This window comes from Amia ocellicauda, chromosome 1 (assembly GCF_036373705.1).
Source record: "Amia ocellicauda isolate fAmiCal2 chromosome 1, fAmiCal2.hap1, whole genome shotgun sequence".
In the NCBI taxonomy this organism is placed as follows: domain Eukaryota; kingdom Metazoa; phylum Chordata; class Actinopteri; order Amiiformes; family Amiidae; genus Amia; species Amia ocellicauda.
In genome coordinates, this window is record NC_089850.1 from 43,715,432 (window position 1) to 43,739,209 (window position 23,778).

At 41.5% G+C, this 23,778-nt stretch overlaps 1 protein-coding gene across 1 annotated transcript; it reads right to left on the minus strand.

The window, feature by feature from the left end:
* Positions 1-23,778, minus strand: tpo (thyroid peroxidase). Its single transcript, XM_066713982.1, has 13 exons — positions 23,703-23,778; positions 22,141-22,234; positions 21,691-21,848; positions 18,832-18,964; positions 18,447-18,576; positions 10,946-11,152; positions 10,314-10,820; positions 9,458-9,716; positions 7,847-8,017; positions 6,436-6,673; positions 1,490-1,698; positions 1,170-1,340; positions 1-89 (listed from the first exon to the last, which is right to left on the minus strand). Exons 1-13 carry the CDS (start codon positions 23,776-23,778, stop codon positions 1-3), a joined length of 2,442 nt encoding a protein of 813 aa, XP_066570079.1.

The window sequence follows — 23,778 nt, forward strand, 5'->3', positions numbered from 1 at the left end:
CTACAGCACTCCTGTAGCCACAATGTCCATTGCCAATATCAATCTCTCCTCAAAGATTTGACTCGAATCCAGTTCAGCACAACACAGGCCTGTTATAAACAAAGCATGCTGGTACTGTATAGCCTGGATAAATACTGAATGCAATATCCAAAGCAGCAGACCTTTTTTCCTGTGAATGTCACAGGATTCACCTATCTAAACTATGGCAAAAAAGCTGAGTATGAGCAGGCAGGTGCTGTTTTTTAGCAGAGTGTCTGAACCATGTCTATTTTTATATTGCCATACACCCTAGACTCATCTGTCAGGCTTTCTATTTCATACTTTTTTGAAGCAGAGCTCAAAAATAACCCAAGGAAATAGCTGTGTTCATAATGGTCCAGAAAGAAGTGTACAGGCAGCTGATGTGGGTTGAACTCGGGAGGTTGCAGCCATTACGTCCACAGTAAACGGAAAATGGGCTGACAACAATGACGGCAGGTGAACAGAGTGTGAAAAGGAGGGTAAAGCCAGATAAAACAATTTGAGAAAAGGCAAAGAGAATAAATAACAATAAAAAGCAGGAAAGTGCATGCTCTCTCCCTCTCATCTTTGGCTATTCTCTCTAATCTATTTTTGATTGCCTCAGATTTTCTTTCCCATTTTTGTATGCCTGGTGCGTACCATTGGAGTGTATGGGCAAGAGGGCAAGAAAGTCTGAGCCAATTATGTTATGTCCCATCCTCCAAATGCCATTAAAGGATTATCTCCAGTGTGAAAGAAGACAATGCAGGCTTCATGTCAGTTGCTCCAACTACTTGAAAATGAGATCAGCGTGCTATAATACATGACTGTATGATGTTCACTTAGACAACAATTTATTTAATGCGTAATCGTTCAGGTCACCCTTTACACTAATGGCCACAATCTCTTAATGCATTAATGTATCCATACCATAGGGATAACAATATCGAATGCACTTCCTCTGAGTTCTGATCTCATGTATAACTGCCAAGGCCAGGCTTAGGCTCAGGGTGATGTTACAAACAAGAGGTTGGGTTTAATGCATCATTGGTAACATTTTTTGTTATTATTCAATTATATTTTCAAAGCTTTGAATCCTTTCTTGTCATTAGGACACTTTTGCAGACCAGTTGGCCATTAAAGATTAAAACTTAAGAACAGTAACTTGCCTATACAGCTGGGAGGGTCAGCACTCCAGCCACTGTCTGTGCATATTATTTCCTCAGCTCCTTCCAGATGGTAACCAAAGTAGCAGGAGTATGCCACGACTGATTTTCCAGAGGTGGAACACAAGACAAAATCCCCATTCTCTATCACTGCAGGTGAGCCACACTGTGCTGCTACAGTAGATGCAAACAAAATTGAAAGATGTAACATTTTAACAAAGATACTTTTGTAATGTACAGACAAGTTTACTTTGAATGAAAAATGAATTCCCTGGAAATGGAGGAAGGGGATGGGGATAATGCTCATTTCCTCAGTAGCTGACCTTGGTTGGGCTCTTCCTGCCAGGGGTCGAGCTTCATTCCAGGTATCTTATCACAAGAGAGAAAATCCTCTGGGTATTTTCCTAATCTAAAAGGGTCCAGGGGGACGTCTGTAACTCCGCTGTTGTCACATATCACCCGGGAAAGAGAATGTCTTTCCAACTGCTCAATTTGGCTATGTGTAAATACACCAGTGTTTTCCCACCAAAATCTGTTGGAAAAGTTTACAATGTGTTATTCTTATAACAGTCCAGTTACATATTCAAATCACAAGTCTCAAAAACATTCAACAATTCTGACATGAAATTTCTTAGAAACAAAAATAAGCTGGGGATGTTGTTATTTTTTTTCAGTACCGCTCAAGATTATTTATTAACAATTACTGTAATTACTATAATTTAGCATGGTAAGATATGCACACATGTACAGTTAGCTCTAAGTGAACGATTGGTATCCAAAAGTGATAAAGGCAGATTACCAATGGTTATCTTTCGAGTTAGAAGCACTGTCCAAGGGGGAGGGGTTTTTGGTGTGCATTGCTGGAATGTATCGAAGACATTTGTCTATCAAAGCTGCCATTGGCCCTTGTGCCAGTCACTCGAACAGGACCCTTCCATTAGTATAAAAGGTGACATCTGCACAAAGACTTCCTCTTTTTGCCCTTCGCCTTGGTTCTGTATTTGTGAAGAAAAAACAGAAATTGCGTTTTTTGGCTGGCTGGTAGTACAAATAGTCCACCCACTGATTCGCTACAGTTGTGTGTGATTGCTATTTTAATTTATTTAAATTAGCCATGCTGGTTTGTTCCATCCACGCCATGGAAGTCCGTCGGCACCTCAGTTCATTTCCACAGGACTTTTTCCTCCATAGCGAGAGTGCACACAGCGGCAGTAATAGTCGAGGCCAGCCACCCAGCTTAAGCCTCGGTCTGTTGTAAGAGACCTCGCCTGCAAAAGGGGCTCCTCTTCCGGCTTGACGTGTGGTCAGTGTGTAGTGCCACTTCAGTGGATCCTTTCTTCCACCTGGCCCTCAGCCCCCCTGTCTCCTCTATCAGTCGTGACAATAAGAGGACAGAGAGGGAAGCCCGCAGAGAGGCGTCCCCAGGCCCCTTCCCCCTCCTCTTCCTCCCGTCTCCGCCGAGATGCCGGCGCAGGGGTCTGAGCTCTGTGGACAGGGGGAGAGATGTTGCCATCCTGGCTCTCAACACCAGGATGGATCAGGTCTGCACACTACTTGCTACCCCCCGCCCTCTGCATGCCATTCCTTCGGCAGTGCCCATGTAGTCAGGGGGGAGCCTGTCTGTCCACTCTGTGGAGGAGGACAGTCAGTAGGTGATCTGGGGAGATGATGTCATCTCCCTCAGCCATCATGGAGGGTCTGATATGGAGGTGGATTTGGAGCCTGGCGAACCCCGCCAGGCTGAGTTCCGGGCAGTCACCCAGCGGGTCCTTCCAGATCCCCTGGCCAGTGGACCCTGCCACCCTGCCCTCCAAGAGAGGGGAGCATTCACAGCGGCTCACACGGGCCCTCCCACTATTGCCTGATCTCCTGGCGGAGTTACACTGTTGCACTCCACCTGGGACCACCCGGCGACTGCCCCCGCCCCGGCACAGGCAGCCAAGGTCTACGCCAGGACCACGGGTGTGCAGGAAGCGGGACTGGTGGATTTTCCTCGAGTCAATTCCACCATCTCGGCGCTAGTGTCCCACCTCCGCAATATGGAGTCCCTGCTGGCCCTCTATATTGCTTAGCTGGTTCGAACTCCAGGGAGCAGGTTCAGAGCCACACGAGCCTGATCCTCGACTGCCTCTCCAAGTTGGGTCTTTGGGTCAACAGAGAGAAGAGCTGTCTTGTGCCAACTCAGCAGGCGCAGTTCCTCAATTCCATCGCCATGCTGTCCACGCTGGTGCCAGAGAGAGTTGCCTCCATAAACGCGTGTCTCTCCCTTTTCCGGCTGTGTCCCAAACCCTCCCCCTTGGGCTTCATCTAAGGCCTTCATCTAAGGCCTCTGCAGTGGTGGTTCGGGTCCCATGGGATGCATCCTCGCCACGACAGAGCACATCGAGTGACAGTCACTGAAGCGTGCTGGAAGGCACTCCGTTGGTAGCGAAGCCCTTCGAATGTGTGCCTTTGGGGCCAATCTTCCACCGAGTGGTTTTGACAACAGACGCCTTCAAGCAGGGTTGGGGAGCTGTCTGCAATGGACAGGGAGTCCGGGGCAGTTGGACAGCGCCCATCAGGGCCCTCCATTTCAACACCCTGGAATTATGAGCTATGCTCCTCGGTCTCCGTCACTTCATGCTGGCCCTTCGGGGCAGTCATGTTCTAGTGCAGACAGACAACACCATGGTGGTTGCCTACATCAACAGGCAGGGAGGTCTCCAGTCGCACACACTATATTGGCTTGTACGTCATCTGCTTCTGTGGACGCAGCCTCAGCTGTGCTCCATCAGAGCAGCCCACCTCCCGGACATCTCCAACACGGTGGCGGACTTCCTCTCTCGGGAGGCCCCCTGGTGTCGGAATGGCGCCTCCACCCGCTGGTGATTCAGTAACTTTTAGAGCCGCTTCGGAAGGGCAGAGGTGGACCTCCTCACTTCGGTTGAGTCCACACATTGTCCGCTAAGGTTCTCCACTCAGGACCAGTCAGGGACCCTGGGGATCGACGTGCTAGCCCACACGTGGCTACGCTGTCTCCTCTATGCATTCCCACTGTTCCCCCTTCTTCCAGTGGTTTTGGAGAAGATCAGGCAAGAACGAATGACAGTTCTGCTGGTAGCGGCTTGTTGGCCCCACAGACTGTGGTTTGCGGACCTGGATTCCCTCTTGGTCGGAGAGCCTTGGCAGCTTCTCCTGCGGGCGGACTTCCTGTCTCAGGTACAGGGCACACTGTGGCATCCCAACCTGGGCCTGCTCCAGCTCTGGGCCTGGCCCCTGAGTGGGATCACCTGATGGCCTAATCCTGTGTTCCTCCCGAAAGTGCTGTCTCCTTTCCATATCAACAGGTCTATTGAGTTGATGGCTTTCCATCCTCCTCCTCTTCGGAGTAGGAGAGTAGGCTACACCTGTTGTGCCTGGTGCAGGCCCTCAGGAGCTATTTGGAACACACTAAGGACATCCAGCACGTGGACCTATTGTTTGTGTGTTACGGAGCATGGACGCGGGGCCAGGCGCTTTCAAAGCAGCTCCTCTCGCATTGGATTGTGGACACCATTACCACGGCCTACAATTTGGCTGGAGCCCTGGTGCCTGAACACCTGGTGGCCCACTCCACTCAAGGTGTAGCCACATTGTGGGCACTTTTTCAAGGCGCCCCACTGGCAAACATCTGTGCGGCTGCAAGTTGTGTCTCGCCACACACCTTTGTTTGGTTCTACAGGCTGGACGTGACGGGACCAGTTCCTTCTATTGGGAATCCGGTGTTGGCTTCAGTTGAGCCTCAGTAGCCTATCAGGCACTGGCTCCTGGCTTTTCTATCCCTGTCTGCCCCTATTGAGCGTGTTGGGAAAAGCAATGCAGAACCATTTTCCCTTCCTACCAGACTGTGACTTGTATATAGTTCATTCTGTTTCAGGAGTGCATGTGTTTTTACACCTAACTAGTTTGTGGCCCCGCCCTAGCTATCCTAGATGTGCTGGGGGCTGCTGCTGCTGTGTACAGCAGAAGGCACTTGAGTTGGCTCTTGTTGCCCCGCTGTGTATATAGTTCCATTATTATTAATTTAATTATCTAGGAGTGGCTATCCAGTCTGGTTAGGCCACTGTATGTTGAGCACAGGATGTGAGACTGCACCCTGTGCTTATATGGTGTGGTCTTGGTATTGGCCATGCTCCTAGCCCTGCTAGTAGTACAGGAGGCCGCTATTACTAGGCTTCACGGTGGGCACAAGGATCTTGTTGCCCCATGGATATACCATTCGTTATTTCTTCCCAGTTCAGCTTGAATGTGGTCTTTGCGTCTGGGCAGCCCTGATGTGGCCCCAAGGGGCCCCTGTGGCTTCTATCATAGAGTTGGTACGGCTCCTAGTAGGTACACCTTGGGGCAAGCTCTCTTACAAGCTCGCTGCCTCCTCCCTTGCGACAGCTTGGTTATACTGTAACCCCTCCCCCTTGGGCAGCGCTTCTAACTCGAATGAGAACGATAGGTTGCAAATGCACTGCCCAAGGGTTGCAAGGTTGCAAGGTCGCACAGAGTTCTAGCTCCCGGCAAAAAGAGGAAGTCTTTGTGTAGATGCCACCTTTTATACAAACAGGAAATGGAAGGGTCCTGTTTGAGTGACGGGCACGAGGGCCAATGGCAATGGCAGAAAGACAAAAGTCTTCAATACGTTCCAGCGATGCGTGCTGAAAACCCCTCCTCCTTGGGCAGTGCTTCTTTTCTCAGATAACCACGGTTGCATTAGCAACCTATCGATACAGTGTGTGTGTGTGGGGGGGTTATCCATGACTCATAGAAGTGTAGTTCTGTGCTAAAACCATTCCTCTGGGATTTGATTGAATATAAGAAAGTGAGAAGAGGAAACTGCTTCTGATCCCTCATCATTTAGATAATCCACAAAGGGGTGTTCTAAGATTAAATCATGCTACAAATCATGCTAGTATTGCCAAAGACAGACACAGTCAGCTATTTTGATCCCTCAAGTGATTTTTTAATCTGTAAGAATTCAGTTCTTTAAAAGCAAGTGAGCAATAATCTTTAAGAATCTGGCATCTGAAACAAATGAATATTCATAATATGTCTTGCCATGGTGTTTTAAGGGAAGGATTGGTGAACATGTCAGCTATACACGTTCAATTTGCATTTTGAACCTACTGCTTCAGAAAATAATGCAAATGGAAAACGTAGGATGAAAGCTGTAGCTTGTACAGAGGAATGAACAATAACAAAAACATTTTTTTTTGTTTATTTATAACTCAGATTTAGTGGGTCATATTAACATCTAACGTACCTGTCTCCTTCTCGAAGCATTTTCATCTGTTTCCCAATTAAGCATGCAAACAGTGGTCCTGTCCTGGCACCTGGTAAAATATCCTCCACCAGCCCACCTAACCACACATCAATGTTGCTGGGGTGTCCATACACATCCATTATCTTCTGAACTAACTTTGCATTGCTTATCACCGTGTGAAGATCAGCATGATCTTCCAGTCTGTGAAACCCGCAGAATTCCCTCCACTCATTGTAACCTGAAACAGAAATTACATCAGGGCCCCATACTGAGTCCAAATGTTCACCAAATAACAAACTGAATATGTGATGGTGGGCAATCGACATCCTTTGGCATTCAAAGACAAATACATTAAATTTAATACTAAAAAATACATAAAAAAACTGATACCTTGTAGTCTTTTATATTTTGCTTAAAGGGGGCTACTGCAATCATAATTATTAGCTCCAGCAAGCACTTATCTAATGGATCAATATGATGTTCTTAAAAGTAAGACTTTAAAGCATGCGGGAATCCCCCATGATTTTTTTTTAAATAAAATAATTCCCAGATTAACTAAGATACTGAAGTCACTTTCTAAACTCTAAGGGGGTTACACGATGTTGTAGAAAACATGTAATTAAAATCAGTTCAGTTATATCCCAGCAGGAGAGAGTTTGATCAAATTGACCTCAGAGTCTGCAATGCATTCTAAGCAATCAACAGGATAAAATGTTAGAAAAATTACTTTTTTGGAGGGAATTCAAATTCACCAGCAGGAAAACTTTAAGAGTCAAAACAACACACTTTTAAGAGAAGCCCCTAGAGAGTCTTCTCGTTTTGAAATAAAAATCAAGCAAGATTCCTGTGAAAGGAAAATGGATTTATTGACTGAGGCTTCCAGCATGCTAACTCTGCAAACTGCACTTCATACGTGCACAATAAAGTGTGATAAAGCCAGCACCCACAGTGCCTCCTGAAAAAACCCATATGAAAGCAGTGGTAAAGAAATACTTGATGGTGTTATGTTTACACTGCTGTCTTTTGGTAATAATCTTCAATGTGTGAAATAAATAAATTGGCTATTTTGAAAATAGTTATTCATAGGTCTTGTTGGATAGGAATTTGTTTGTATGAGGAACATAAACATGTAGATTATTAGTCCTGATGATAAAATCTCTGGTTTTGTAACATACTGCAGTATTAATAGTTGAAATATACTCAGATCACAACAATGGAATGGCACCTCAGTCATTTGAGCACTTCAAATAACTTAAAGTTGTGGAATTATCCAGTAATGTATTAGAAAATGCCTGAGAAAATAAAAAATATAGGGTTTTATTTAGAATATAGTTTTTTTTATTTAGAATTAGAATTCTTTTAACACCTTAAACTGGTGTAAATCTGATGGCAATAAAGTAGAATCACAGACCTGGAAGTCCATGATCTCGGCCACGTTGCAGATCTATTGAGGCCAAGTCAAAAGCCCCGGGGTTGGAAAGCACCGACAGTTTTTTTGTCAGCTCTTCATTCATTAAGTGGTCTGGAGTAACTGCCAGGGCTGGCATTACCATTAGCCCTCGTATTACTGGATCCAGTCCACCTAAAAGGAAAAACAAAATACTACAAGAGTAATGGGCTAATTTTATGAACACTTCAAAGAATGAGCTTATTTAATCTTAATGTTCCTTATACCTTCTTCAGGGTAGTTAATTTTCTATGTGTTTCTCTTGAGTGTTATTTATCGTTTGATTTAGGGCACGACCAAAAACTAATTTTGCACTACACGCGAATTGCAAAGTACGTGGAGATACCATATCACTTTAATGTATTGTTAGAAGCCACTTTCTACAATCTAAAAATCAAAACACAATAGGGTACAACCTTGTAATATGCGATTTTGTGGGTGGGTCAAGGTTTTGATTTGGTCTAGCAGTTAGTTAGTTTAGTAAAAATAGCTTACAACAACTACAACAACATCAACAACAAATATGTTTCAAAGATGATTATGAGCAAGTGAAAGAAAATTAAATCATAATCCCATAGTTATATATGATAATCACACTGTTATATAATTATAATAATTACAATTAATTTATTATTATAATCTCATCATAACCCTTTCAAAATAAAAATGACCAGTGTATCCCAAATTACTTATCAGATGTTTTTTCAAAATATATTAGACATTATAAATGTTAATCACAAAGTAAATACCAAGCAAGAATAACAGAGAATTAGGCAGAACACATATAGTAAGAGGATACACAACAGCAACAGATGAAATATCAAACAAAATCAGATGACATACACCACTTCTCTTATACAATATTATATGAACATTATTATATCCTGCAATTCCAAATATATCCTATATCCTATATAATATATCCTAAAGCTTATGATTAGAACAAGTTATTCTGAAATACTTGTTTTTGAAAACATATATAGATTTTCCACAAATTAGACCGATTCAGATCATTCAGTTTCTACCCATTGTTATTAGACTTTGTGTGAAGTATGTTAATCATTGACATTTGAATAATTTCCTAGCTGATCTGTTTTGTCAGAGTGCTCTTTTGCATTCAAGATGCCATGATTGTGCTTCGAACAAAATAAAACAAGACTGCTGTTTTCTAACTCATTGATGTTAAACTAATCAGCCACAACTTAATGGATTTTTATTTTATTTTATATATCTTTATAATAATATATCTGTTGAATCACACAATTTTCTTTCCATATAAGCGAGCTGTCTAGGGAAATGCTGGCATCTCACTTTATCATTTTCTGTAGACACAAATAGACTTTCTCCTCTATTAATGGAATTGTATAGAAATATGAAGGGTCTCTCAGTGTGAAAGGACTCCAGGGTGCTAATTCTGCAGTTCCTCTAAACATCTTATAGAATTAGAAAAAAAAAGTATTTTAAGGTTAATGTACAGAATGTGATACAAGAATGTTCACTATTTTAATGGATACAAAGGTTAACGTACAGTGAATCGGTATGGAAATGCCACAAAGCAAGGAATAGTAAGCATACCTTCTCTAATTAGTCTCCAGGGACTAAAAAATGTCTGGTGCAGACTCACAGATGAGAAATTCTCATGCTCCTGATATTTCTCATTGAGTCTTTTCAACACTGGTGAAACAGTAGCATGGGCAAACCGGAAAGCTGCAGTTGAAAACACATTGGAAACTGTTGGATTTACTGAAGAGTCATACCCTCCATAGATACCGATGTACTGATCATATGCATCAATTCCAATAATTTTTGGGACATAGTCCCTAAAGGTTATAATCTTTAAAAAAGAAAGAAAAAATGAGAAGTTATTCACTCAATGAAGTCACTTGGAAAATCTATATTACACCTTGGGATTTGGTAGGACTGGAGATGATTAATACATATTTTAATTCTACCTCTAAATTAATTATATGTAGAATTATTGTATGTATGAACAAAAACAGACCAGATGAGGACATTATGATACTATAAAAAGTGTGACATGATCACAACTGTAATGCATTGTTTAGATGTATTAGTTTTATGCCAGTAAATTGTGAAACACGAATGATCACAGCTTAGGAATCAATAATTTATAATAAACTGTATGCACAAATAAACAGACTGCATAGAACTATCCAGGAGGTTAAGCATGATTCAATTAATTCATCTAGTTAACTCTAGTGCATGTGGTTCTCTTGCATCTAGGTTTATGTTATGGTCCATTGTAAGAATTAACTACTACACTATATGTGCTGTTGTGTTTCTGTTTTTCACAGGATGACCTCTATAAGTGTCAATAGTGTGGGTCTTTATGAGTTATTTAGACTTGATATTTAATTATTTGCCTTTTTTGCAAGGGAATGCACTGCACAGAACTGACTGTGTCACTAACCTGATGCAAAGCTCCGACGATTTTTCGAGTTTCCTGGTAAATCATCTGTCCGTTCCAGTGGTGGTTAAGCTTTTTTAGTGCTCTAGCAATCCTGTTGTGTTCTCTCACCCATAGAGTGTGTAGGGTGGCCAGGGACATTACTTCACTTGACCTACTGTCTCCAGCCAGGAAACATTCGATTCTCTCGCCATTGGAGTCATTGGGGTTTTGTGCACACGGAGAAGGTACATTGGTAACAAAAGGTAAGTATGGGTGACCACTGTCCTTGAACTTTGTGTTCACAGCAAGAAGGCCCTCCTGACTAGAAAGGTTTTGAAGTTTGTTTTCCTTTGCAGGACTGCTACCATATACAGTTGAGGCATCCAAAAAGGAAGTGATGGAATTCATTTGCTGCCTTTGTGGTGACAGTGTCTGTGCTGTGGTCTGTTCGCCAGCGTCACAGGCAGGGGAGGAACGAAAAAATGGCAGACACTCTCTCTGTCCCCCAAAAGAGTCATTTCCCAGGATCTGTGTAGAAGACAGTCACACATGCACTACTATTTTGGAGTGTGTTCAATTTCAGTGTTGAAAAGTTACTAAATAGCAGTACAGATATTTTCATTCAAATTAAATATCTACAACAGAAATACTACCTTAATAGGAAAGCAGGGATTCAGGTTTTCGCATGTATTGCGGCAATCCAGTCCACCCATGAACGTGGCTTTGCTTGTGCTCTGAGGAGTGAATGAAATATCATGGTCTATGTATTGGCCCCAGTCAACAATGATATGGGAATAGGTGTCATCTTCCAAAGTGCAGTTATTTGAAGCCTGCAGGATTGTATTGCTTACTTCCCGAGCCTGTCAATATAAACATTAAAGAACCACTGTTAAAAAATAAATCAGCAAGTCAAGGAAATAAATAAATACATAAATATTATGTGGGCACGGTCAGCCTCACGAAGGATTTGATTGAGGGGAACTGACAGATGAGTCCAAGGAAATCTTGTAGTAAAATTAAATGAAACATTTTATTGACTATTTATACAAGTAAATGATGAATAACTGCAGAAGTCATTGTCCCATCCCCTGTCACACCAACATAACAGGGACTATTTTCCTGCTATATTTAAGATTTGAATCAGCCTCCAGATTGATTTATGATGTAAATTGCCACCCTCTTTAGTTCTTGAATAAGATAACATTGTTTGAGATCTTAAAGTTCTTTATAAAGAACATGGAACTGATAACTGCTCTTTTCCAGCACTTACAGTGAGGGAAAAAAGTATTTGATCCCCTACTGATTTTGCCCACTGACAAAGAAATGATCAGTCTATAATTTTAATGGTAGGTGTATTTTAACAATGAGAGACAGAATAACAGCACAAAAATCCAGAAAAACGCATTTCAAAAAACTTATAAATTGATTTGCATGTTAATGAGGGAAATAAGTATTTGACCCCTTCGACTTAGTACTTGGTGGCAAAACCCTTGTTGGCAATCACAGAGGTCAGACGTTTCTTGTAGTTGGCCACCAGGTTTGCACACATCTCAGGAGGGATTTTGTCCCACTCCTCTTTGCAGATCCTCTCCAAGTCATTAAAGTTTCGAGGCTGACGTTTGGCAACTCGAACCTTCAGCTCCCTCCACAGATTTTCTATGGGATTAAGGTCTGGAGACTGGCTAGGCCACTCCAGGACCTTAACGTGCTTCTTCTTGAGCCACTCCTTTGTTGCCTTGGCCATGTGTTTTGGGTCATTGTCATGCTGGAATACCCATCCACGACCCATTTTCAATGCCCTGGCTGAGGGAAGGAGGTTCTCACCCAAGATTTGACGGTACATGGCCCCGTCCATTGTCCCTTTGATGTGGTGCAGTTGTCCTGTCCCCTTAGCAGAAAAACACCCCCAAAGCATAATGTTTCCACCTCCATGTTTGACGGTGGGGATGGTGTTCTTGGGGTCATTCCTCCTCCTCCAAACACGGCAAGTTGAGTTGATGCCAAAGAGCTCGATTTTGGTCTTATCTGACCACAACACTTTCACCCAGTTCTCCTCTGAATCATTCAGATGATCATTTGCAAACTTCAGACGGGCCTGTACATGTGCTTTCTTGAGCAGGGGGGCCTTGAGGGCACTGCAGGGTTTCAGTCCTTCACGGCGTAGTGCGTTACCAATTGTTTTCTTGGTGACTATGGTCCCAGCTGCCTTGAGATCATTAACAAGATCCTCCCGTGTAGTTCTGGGCTGATTCCTCACCATTCTCATGATCATTGAAACTCCACGAGGTGAGATCTTGCATGGAGCTCCAGACCGAGGGAGACTGACAGTTATTTTGTGTTTCTTCCATTTGCGAATAATCGCACCAACTGCTGTCACCTTCTCACCAAGCTGCTTGGCGATGGTCTTGTAGCCCATTCCAGCCTTGTGTAGGTCTACAATCTTGTCCCTGACATCCTTGGACAGCTCTTTGGTCTTGGCCATGGTGGAGAGTTTGGAATCTGATTGATTGATTGCTTCTGTGGACAGGTGTCTTTTATACAGGTAACGAGCTGAGACTAGGAACACTCCCTTAGAGAGTGCTCCTAATCTCAGCTCGTTACCTGTATAAAAGACACCTGGGAGCCAGAAATCTTGCTGATTGATAGGGGATCAAATACTTATTTCCCTCCTTAACATGCAAATCAATTTATAACTTTTTTGAAATGCGTTTTTCTGGATTTTTTTGTTGTTATTCTGTCTCTCACTGTTAAAATACACCTACCATTAAAATTATAGACTGATCATTTCTTTGTCAGTGGGCAAACGTACAAAATCAGCAGGGGATCAAATACTTTTTTTCCCTCACTGTACCTTCCAACACTGATAAAGACTTTTGTTAATTTCTAAGAAGGTTTCATAGCATTAGTGCTTGTATATATTTATAAGTGCTATAAGTGGTGTTATAGGGACTTCTGGATTGTAATTGCTGATTATTTTTTCCATAGCATTCCATATTTGATCCTGTATTGATCCTGACAATTAACTGGATGCTGGCAGTTGGTTTTTTTCTCTCACTATGAATAGGCATGAACCATTCAAATAATCTGTGTTTTATATGGAATGCAAGCTACATCTTTATGAAAACAAGTCTGACCTCAATGTTTACTTTTTGCCATGGGCAATAATTATTTATGTACAAGTTAAAAAGAAATTCTCCAGAAATAAGACAGTCAGAACTTTTTTAAATGCAATTGCCTACAGGGAAATGGCACCAACGTGGATCTTTTTGCCTTTATAATTAAACAATTGGGTTTCGAAATTAAGCTGTACAAATCAATACAGTCTTAATCATTATAGCACAGTACAAAAACATTTTAAATACAAATATAAAGAGTGTATTTGAGCATAGAAAGATATGTGCTTAATTTCTAGAATATGTAAGTAAAGTGATTCCAAAAACATTGTTTGTACTTATCTGAATAAATCTAAATGTCTGTGCATGCTATGTCATTGTATTGTATAATGAATGCCATTCTAAGCAACTGCATTACAATATAAAATAAGTAAAAACAAAAAAAAAGTAACAGAAATCATACCTTAGTTCACAGAACTATTTTTAACATTTACAAATAAGAATTAAAATAATTTTCATGTGAGTATATAGTTGAGTACTAACATACTTTTCAATATATTTTTTTATAGTTTTGAATCTGAGCAACAATGTCTTATATCTGAAATAGCACATACACTTATTCGTATGGATATGAGTCATGTCATGTCATGTCTGGTAGATGTCAATAAATGAAATGAAAGCAAGAATCAAACAAGAATGCCTTTGGCAAATTTTATTTTAAATTTAAAAATGAATGGAAATTGTCCCTTAGGCTGCCTGAATAATACAAACTAATGGCAAAGTGAATGAATGGACAAATGAAAGGATCACCAAATTACAGAAAAGTACACAGTGTACCTGCTGTTGTTTTATGTATTATTTTTTATTATCGTCTCCAAGTTGATTGGAGATATTCAACCCCTGCCATTTCCTCATACATTGTAATTATTGCTGATATTAAGCACCGCAGTTTAATTTCCAATACAGGCAAATTATGTTTTTTGTTTTTGCATTGTGAGTTATAAAGGCTGATATATGTGTAACCAAATTGCTTCATAACATTTTTGAAGGTGCTGACAGTGGAGGCATGATGCGTTTTCTTAAGTGACCCAAATGGTCAGGACCAAATCAAAACTTTACCTACCCTTGAATATCAAAGTACAAATCTTTACCCTATCGCTGTTTAATTAACTGTTAGAGGCCACTTTCTACTTTTTACAAATCAACACATGATAGGATACAACTGCATAGAGTGAGGGGAAAAAGTATTTGATCCCCTGCTGATTTTGTACGTTTGCCCACTGACAAAGAAATGATCAGTCTATAATTTTAATGGTAGGTGTATTTTAACAGTGAGAGACAGAATAACAACAAAAAAATCCAGAAAAACGCATTTCAAAAAAGTTATACATTGATTTGCATGTAAATGAGGGATATAAGTATTTGACCCCTTCGACTTAATACTTGGTGGCAAAACCCTTGTTGGCAATCACAGAGGTCAGACGTTTCTTGTAGTTGGCCACCAGGTTTGCACACATCTCAGGAGGGATTTTGTCCCACTCCTCTTTGCAGATCCTCTCCAAGTCATTAAGGTTTCGAGGCTGATGTTTGGGAACTCGAACCTTCAGCTCCCTCCACAGATTTTCTATGGGATTAAGGTCTGGAGACTGGCTAGGCCACTCCAGGACCTTAATGTGCTTCTTCTTGAGCCACTCCTTTGTTGCCTTGGCTGTGTGTTTTGGGTCATTGTCATGCTGGAATACCCATCCACGACCCATTTTCAATGCCCTGGCTGAGGGAAGGAGGTTCTCACCCAAGATTTGATGGTACATGGCCCTGTCCATCGTCCCTTTGATGCGGTGCAGTTGTCCTGTCCCCTTAGCAGAAAAACACCCCCAAAGCATAATGTTTCCACCTCCATATTTGACGCTGGGGATGGTGTTCTTGGGGTCATAGGCAGCATTCCTCCTCCTCCAAACACGGCGAGTTGAGTTGATGCCAGAGAGCTCGATTTTGGTCTCATCTGACCACAACACTTTCACCTAGTTGTCCTCTGAATCATTCAGATGTTCATTTGCAAACTTCAGATGGGCCTGTACATGTGCTTTCTTGAGCAGGGGGACCTTGCGGGCGCTGCAGGATTTCATACCTTCAACGCGTAGTGTGTTACCAGTTGTTTTCTTGGTGACTATGGTCCCAGCTGCCTTGAGATCATTAACAAGATCCTCCCGTGTAGTTCTGGGCTGATTCCTCACCGTTCTCATGATCATTGAAACTCCACGAGGTGAGATCTTGCATGAAGCCCCAGACCGAGGGAGACTGACAGTTATTTTGTGTTTCTGCCATTTGCGAATAATCGCACCAACTGTTGTCTCCTTCTCACCAAGCTGCTTGGCCATGGTCTTGTAGCCCATTCCAGCCTTGTGTAGGTCTACAATTTTGTCCCTGACATCCTTGGACAGCTCTTTGGTCTTGGCCATGGTGGAGAGTTTGGAATCTGATTGATTGATTGCTTCTGTGGACAGGTGTCTTTTATACAGGTAACGAGCTGAGATTAGGAGCACTCCCTTTAAGAGAGTGCTCCTAATCTCAGCTCGTTACCTGTATAAAAGACACCTGCGAGCCAGAAATCTTGCTGATTGATAGGGGATCAAATACTTATTTCACTCATTAACATGCAAATAAATTTATAACTTTTTTGAAATGCGTTTTTCTGGATTTTTTTGTTGTTATTCTGTCTCTCACTGTTAAAATACACCTACCATTAAAATTATAGACTGATCATTTCTTTGTCAGTGGGCAATCGTACAAGATCAGCAGGGGATCAAAAACTTTTTTCCCTCACTGTAAATCGAGATTTACAGGTAGATCAAAGTTTTAATTTGTTGTAGCCCTAGGTTTTAGAAGTGACTTTTCAACCAAAGTCTCATTTTGCCTTAGTTGCCCAGTTTCATAAGTTGCAATAGAATTGGACAACCATCCTTTACATCCAGGAGAAATGCACCGCAAAGCTACAATACATGTATGTATTGTATGTGGACACATGCTCATCGAACATCTAATTCCAAAATCATGGGCATTAATATGGAGTTGGTCTCCCCTTTGCTGCTATACCAGCCTCCACTCTTCTGGAAAGGCTTTCCACTAGATGTAGGAACATTAATGCGGGGATTTGCTTCCATTCAGCCACAAGAGTATTAGTGAGGTTGGGCACTGATGTTGTTTAATGGGGTTGATCAGGGCTCTGTGCAGGCCAGTCAAGTTCTTCCACACCAATCTCGACAAACCATTTCTGTATGGACCTCGTTTATACACCTGTCAGCAATAGGTGTGGCTGAAATAGCCAAATCCACTAATTGTAAGGGGTGTCTGCATACTTATGACCATGTAGTGTATGTACTTCCAAGTGAATTGAATTACACATTCAACAGCTTCCCATTAGTTTGAAATTCCGTATTTCACTTTAAAGAGGCAAAAATGCGATGACCACAAAACTATATTATTTACAATAAACCTCTAGGGCAGTAAGTACACTAATCCAGCATACTTCCTAAAACTATGGTTGATTTCATTGGTATTAGAGATCAATTGATTATACATAGATATAGTTGCTTGGTTCATTGGACTGTATTTTGTATGATTTTGTAGGCAGGTAGTCTAAAGGTCAGCAATCAGTGGTAAGCAAAAACAATCAAAAGAACTAAAATATTAATGATCTGCTTCATTTACAGTTATTTAACACTGTATATCATTATATATATATATATATATATATATATATATATACACTCACCTAAAGGATTATTAGGAACACCATACTAATACTATGTTTGACCCCCTTTCGCCTTCAGAACTGCCTTAATTCTACTTGGCATTGATTCAACAAGGTGCTGAAAGCATTCTTTAGAAATGTTGGCCCATATTGATAGGATAGCATCTTGCAGTTGATGGAGATTTGTGGGATGCACATCCAGGGCACGAAGCTCCCGTTCCACCACATCCCAAAGATGCTCTATTGGGTTGAGATCTGGTGACTGTGGGGGCCAGTTTAGTACAGTGAACTCATTGTCATGTTCAAGAAACCAATTTGAAATGATTCGACCTTTGTGACATGGTGCATTATCCTGCTGGAAGTAGCCATCAGAGGATGGGTACATGGTGGTCATAAAGGGATGGACATGGTCAGAAACAATGCTCAGGTAGGCCGTGGCATTTAAACGATGCCCAATTGGCACTAAGGGGCCTAAAGTGTGCCAAGAAAACATCCCCCACACCATTACACCACCACCACCAGCCTGCACAGTGGTAACTAGGCATGATGGATTCATGTTCTCATTCTGTTTACGCCAAATTCTGACTCTACCATCTGAATGTCTCAACAGAAATCGAGACTCATCAGACCAGGCAACATTTTTCCAGTCTTCAACTGTCCAATTTTGGTGAGCTTGTGCAAATTGTAGCCTCTTTTTCCTATTTGTAGTGGAGATGAGTGGTACCCGGTGGGGTCTTCTGCTGTTGTAGCCCATCCGCCTCAAGGTTGTACGTGTTGTGGCTTCACAAATGCTTTGCTGCATACCTCGGTTGTAACGAGTGGTTATTTCAGTCAAAGTTGCTCTTCTATCAGCTTGAATCAGTCGGCCCATTCTCCTCTGACCTCTAGCATCAACAAGGCATTTTCGCCCACAGGACTGCCGCATACTGGATGTTTTTCCCTTTTCACACCATTCTTTGTAAACCCTAGAAATGGTTGTGCGTGAAAATCCCAGTAACTGAGCAGATTGTGAAATACTCAGACCGGCCCGTCTGGCACCAACAACCATGCCACGCTCAAAATTGCTTAAATCACCGTTCTTTCCCATTCAGACATTCAGTTTGGAGTTCAGGAGATTGTCTTGACCAGGACCACACCCCTAAATGCATTGAAGCAACTGCCATGTGATTGGTTGATTAGATAATTGCATTAATGAGAAATTGAACAGGTGTTCCTAATAATCCTTTAGGTGAGTGTATATATCTTTTTTAATTCTCATGAAAGCCAAAGTAAATGTAACTGTGAACTTACTGAAGGGAGTGGGAAGCCATTGTACAGGTGTCCAGCTGTCCAACCTTTAGGCTGGTTATGACTGTCTTCATACTCGGCTGGTAGCCATCGAGCCAGAGCAGTGTGGGCGGCCCCCCATCTGGAATTATCTCTGAGGAAGTAGGAGGATATGTCTAATATTTACTATTGATTGTTAGTATTACATTTGTTTCTTCTCCTAATTGTCCTCATTAAGATAAATTATATAAACATAATGTCAAAGATTAAACATGACAGTCAGTGGTGTATACTGGGACTTGGTAAACGATTCATATTGTGTAGATTCAAAAAGGACAAAGTAGATATATGTCTTATACCTTTAAGACATATTTATAATAATCACAAATATAAACAAGTAAATGAGAACCTGTTGTTACAGACTCCATTGATTGTTCTGTATTTGTCCACCAGGCAACCCTGTGGGCAGACAGAAGGCTGCACATGCGGAAGACACCCAGACAGGTCTGCAATCAATTTCAGCTCCTCGATGGGTAGAAGATCTTAAAACAACAACATTAGAAGAAGAAGAAGAAGAAAAATAATATAATGTACATATTTATGAACAGTGAGGAAAAAAAGTATTTGATCCCCTACTGATTTTGTACGTTTGCCCTCTGACAAAGAAATGATCAGTCTATAATTTTAATGGTAGGTGTATTTTAACAGACAGAATAACAACAAAAAAATCCAGAAAAACGCATTTCAAAAAAGTTATACATTGATTTGCATGTAAATGAGGGATATAAGTATTTGACCCCTTCGACTTAGTACTTGGTGGCAAAACCCTTGTTGGCAATCACAGAGGTCAGACGTTTCTTGTAGTTGGCCACCAGGTTTGCACACATCTCAGGAGGGATTTTGTCCCAATCCTCTTTGCAGATCCTCTCCAAGTCATTAAGGTTTCGAGGCAGACGTTTGGCAACTCGAACCTTCAGCTCCCTCCACAGATTTTCCATGGGATTAAGGTCTGGAGACTGGCTAGGCCACGCCAGGACCTTAATGTGCTTCTTCTTGAGCCACTCCTTTGTTGCCTTGGCTGTGTGTTTTGGGTCATTGTCATGCTGGAATACCCATCCACGACCCATTTTCAATGCCCTGGCTGAGGGAAGGAGGTTCTCACCCAAGATTTGACGGTACATGGCCCCGTCCATCGTCCCTTTGATGTGGTGCACAAAACACCCCCAAACACCCCCAAAGCACCCCCAAAGCATAATGTTTCCACCTCCATGTTTGACAGTGGGGATGGTGTTCTTGGGGTCATTTCTCCTCCTCCTAAAACAACGAGTTGAGATGATGCCAAAGAGCTTGATTTTGGTCTCATCTGACCACAACACTTTCACCCAGTTCTCCTCTGAATCATTCAGATGTTCATTGGCAAACTTCAGACGGGCCTGTACATGTGCTTTCTTGAGAAGTGGGACCTTGCGGGCGCTGCAGGATTTCAGTCCTTCACGGCGTAGTGTGTTACCAATTGTTTTCTTGGTGACTATGGTCCCAGCTGCCTTGATATTATTAACAAGATCCTCCCATGTAGTTCTGGGCTGATTCCTCACCGTTCTCATGATCATTGAAACTCCACAAGGTGAGATCTTGCATGGAGCCCCAGACCGAGGGAGACTGACAGTTATTTTGTGTTTCTTCCATTTGCGAATAATCGCACTAACTGTTGTCACCTTCTCACCAAGCTGCTTGGCGCTGGTCTTGTAGCCCATTCCAGCCTTGTGTAGGTCTACAATCTTGTCCCTGACATCCTTGGACAGCTCTTTGGTCTTGGCCATGGTGGAGAGTTTGGAATCTGATTGATTGATTGCTTCTGTGGACAGGTGTCTTTTATACAGGTAACGAGCTGAGATTAGGAGCACTCCCTTTAAGAGAGTGCTCCTAATCTCAGCTCGTTACCTGTATAAAAGACACCTGGGAGCCAGAAATCTTGCTGATTGATAGGGGATCAAATACTTATTTCACTCATTTTTTTGTTGTTATTCTGTCTCTCACTGTTAAAATACACCTACCATTAAAATTATAGACTGATCATTTCTTTGTCATTGGGCAAATGTACAAAATCAGCAGGGGATCAAATACTTTTTTCCCTCACTGTATGTATGTATTCAACATTATATACAGGGTTTAATTTCTAATTTATTTCAGATTCTACAAAACCTTACTGTGTTTGTTGCAAAAGGAGTGCTGAAAGCCTTACGTTGACATTAAAGAGACTGTCCCCTAGTGTAATGCATGTAAAAGCTTTTTAAAAGCTTTTCTAAGCATGTAATGGAATATTGTAAAGATATTAAAATATTTGTATTTCCCAAACTGTAAAGTGATAACCAGGTAACCATATCTCAATAAAGCACAGGAGATTTGTCCTTTAAAATGAAGAAAAGAACATGAAAATGCTTTATCAGATCGATGCACAGTCCTTTGGGGCAAACTAAATTTTGGTAATGCTTCTTCAGCTTACACACATTTCACTTTGGAAATGTACTGGAGAGGCTTTACATGTAGAAGTGATTGAGTATGCCAGCTTCCTCCTGGGAAAGTGAGGAACTTAATAAAAAACATCAGGAAGTGCCTTCTCCTTGTTATCAAAGTTAAAGATGATTCATAACATACTGATTTCTGGTGTCTAAATAAAACCCATCCTAACAGAGATATGCTATTGATACATACAGTATTGAAGGTCATACAATTACGTATGTTTTTTAATAATTTGCATTAAAACAGTCTGCACCTGCATTGTCTTGCTAAATCAATTTCTAGATACACTGCATAGAGAGTATGGATACATGTGGAAACTGCTGAATTTTTGACCACTTTTTCCATCCAGAGCTCAACCTTGTTTCATGACTTTTGCTTGTGAACTTCTTGAACTTCTCAAAAAGTTGGACTGAGATCTGGAGATTCTCATAGAAGATCAGAATTCTAGGCAGGGTTGCATTATTAACATTTATTTTCAACTTGATGTATTTTGATATATATGTAATTATATATGGCCATCCATAGTTATGCCAGTTTATTTAGCCAAGAATAGAACAGCCAAGAGTTGTTGGTACCGAAGTTCTTTGACAAACTAGTATATTTCAGAAAAATGTGTAACATTAGTCTATCTTTATCATCATCATATTATGGTATTATAACAAATACCAAATTGTAGCATTAAGATATATGTTTTATAAGGTTTAAGTAGCTAAGCTAAAATAAACTGGATATTTGTACATTTACTCACCTGTTTCTATAATGGTTCTTTTATTTCTCTGATGCACTCTCTGTAAAGTTGCTTCCATTATTTCTGCTGCTCTTGAAATCTCTTGAGTTTCGGATTCACCTTGCTTGAAAAAGGCTAACAGCTGCTTTGGGGAATGGCCTGTGCCTTGCTTGTGATTTCTGAAAATCAATTAAAAAATACAAAATCGATTTCTTCATCTTATCATAAATCACCCGAGTACTCAGTTAATCAGTCATCACAGGTGTATTTGGCAACTTTAAAAAGAAGATGGATACATAGATATCTACACCCACACACATTTGTAGACAACCTGAGTGAAATGTCAAAAAAGGAATTGTCAAAATAAGCTATTAATTTGTGTGGGAATGTATTAACTCAGTTTTAACAACAATCTCTGAATACAATGATATCCATGCAATTGTAACTTTAAAGCTTTCAGTGATGTTATACCCATTCAGAGTGTTGAAAATAGCTCTGTCAACCATCTGAAGACTTTCCTGGAAACAGGAAACGATAACAGAATCTGCACTTCTTTTCAAGCTGCCTGGAGAGGATAAGAAAAGCAGAAAAAGAAACACTTTATGAGTGTTTGTATTGGAAGCAATTAAAAAACATCAATCAACAATTATCCCCCCCACACACATACAAACACTTCTATCGCAATTTGGTATAAGCCATTGCTTTAACACCTGTCTCAGCAGCACAGTCCTGTAGGAGGCTGAGGCAGCTGAAGAAAACAGACTTCAGTCACATCAGTCACACCTATTTTCACACGACATAACAGGATGGAAACTAATGAGTTTAGGTGACAACTGGAAGACAGGCGTTGCTCTCCCTTCTCTTCCCTACAGCTGCACAGCTAATCACACAGAATGGCTCCTGTGTGATGTGACGAAGATTCCCCCGCTGTGCTACAGGTTCTGGTCTGTATCTGCAAATCTAGTCAGTGACTGTCACTTAAATGGACAGCAATGTGTTCCACTTCTTCAGAGGTACCATATTTAGTTATTGTTGGGGGTATTTCTGCACAGGAAAATTAAATTAGAAGGTACAGATTGCAGACTTTTTGTCCTGATATAATTTTCCCCTATCATTGTCAAATGTCTTCGATTTTTAATAACCTTTTCAGCATATATACACCGATCAGCCATAACATTATGACCACCGACAGGTGACGTGAATAACACTGATAATCTCGTTATCATGGCACCTGTCAGTGGGTGGGATATATTAGGCAGCAAGTGAACATTTTGTCCTCAAATTTGATGTGTTAGAAGCAGGAAAAATGGGCAAGCGTAAGGATCTGACGACTTTGACAAGGGCCAAATTGTGATGGCTAGACGACTGGGTCAGAGCATCTCCAAAACTGCAGCTCTTGTGGGGTGTTCCCGGTCTGCAGTGGTCAGTACCTATCAAAAGTGGTCCAAGGAAGGAAAAGCGGTGAACTGGCGACAGAGTCATGGGCGGCCAAGGCTCATTGATGCACGTGGGGAGCGAATGCTGGCCTGTGTGATCCGATCCAATTGCTGAAAAAGTGAATGCTGGTTCTGATAGAAAGTTGTCAGAACACACAGTGCATCGCAATTTGTGGCGTATGGGGCTGCATAGCCGCAGACCAGTCAGGGTGCCCATGCTGACCCTTGTCCACTGCTGAAAGCACCTACAATGGGCACGTGAGCATCAGAACTGGACCACGGAGCAATGGAAGAAGGTAGCCTGATCCATGGAGGCCCCACCTCGCAACTTACAGGACTTAAAGGATCTGCTGCTAACGTCTTGGTGCCAGATACCACAGCACACCTTCAGAGGTCTAGTGGAGTCCATGCCTCGACGAGTCAGGGCTGTTTTGGTGGCAAAAGGGGGACTTACACAATATTAGGCAGGTGGTCATAATGTTATGGCTGATCGGTGTGTATATATATATATATATATATATATATATATATATATATATAGTGTGTGTGTGTGTGTGTGTGTATGTGTGTGTTTCAGTGAAAAAACAGATAACTTACTTTGGGCAGCCTTTTCCATGTCATGTTTAAGCCATAGCATGAGCACAATGCAGGACAACAGTGTCACTATGCCCAT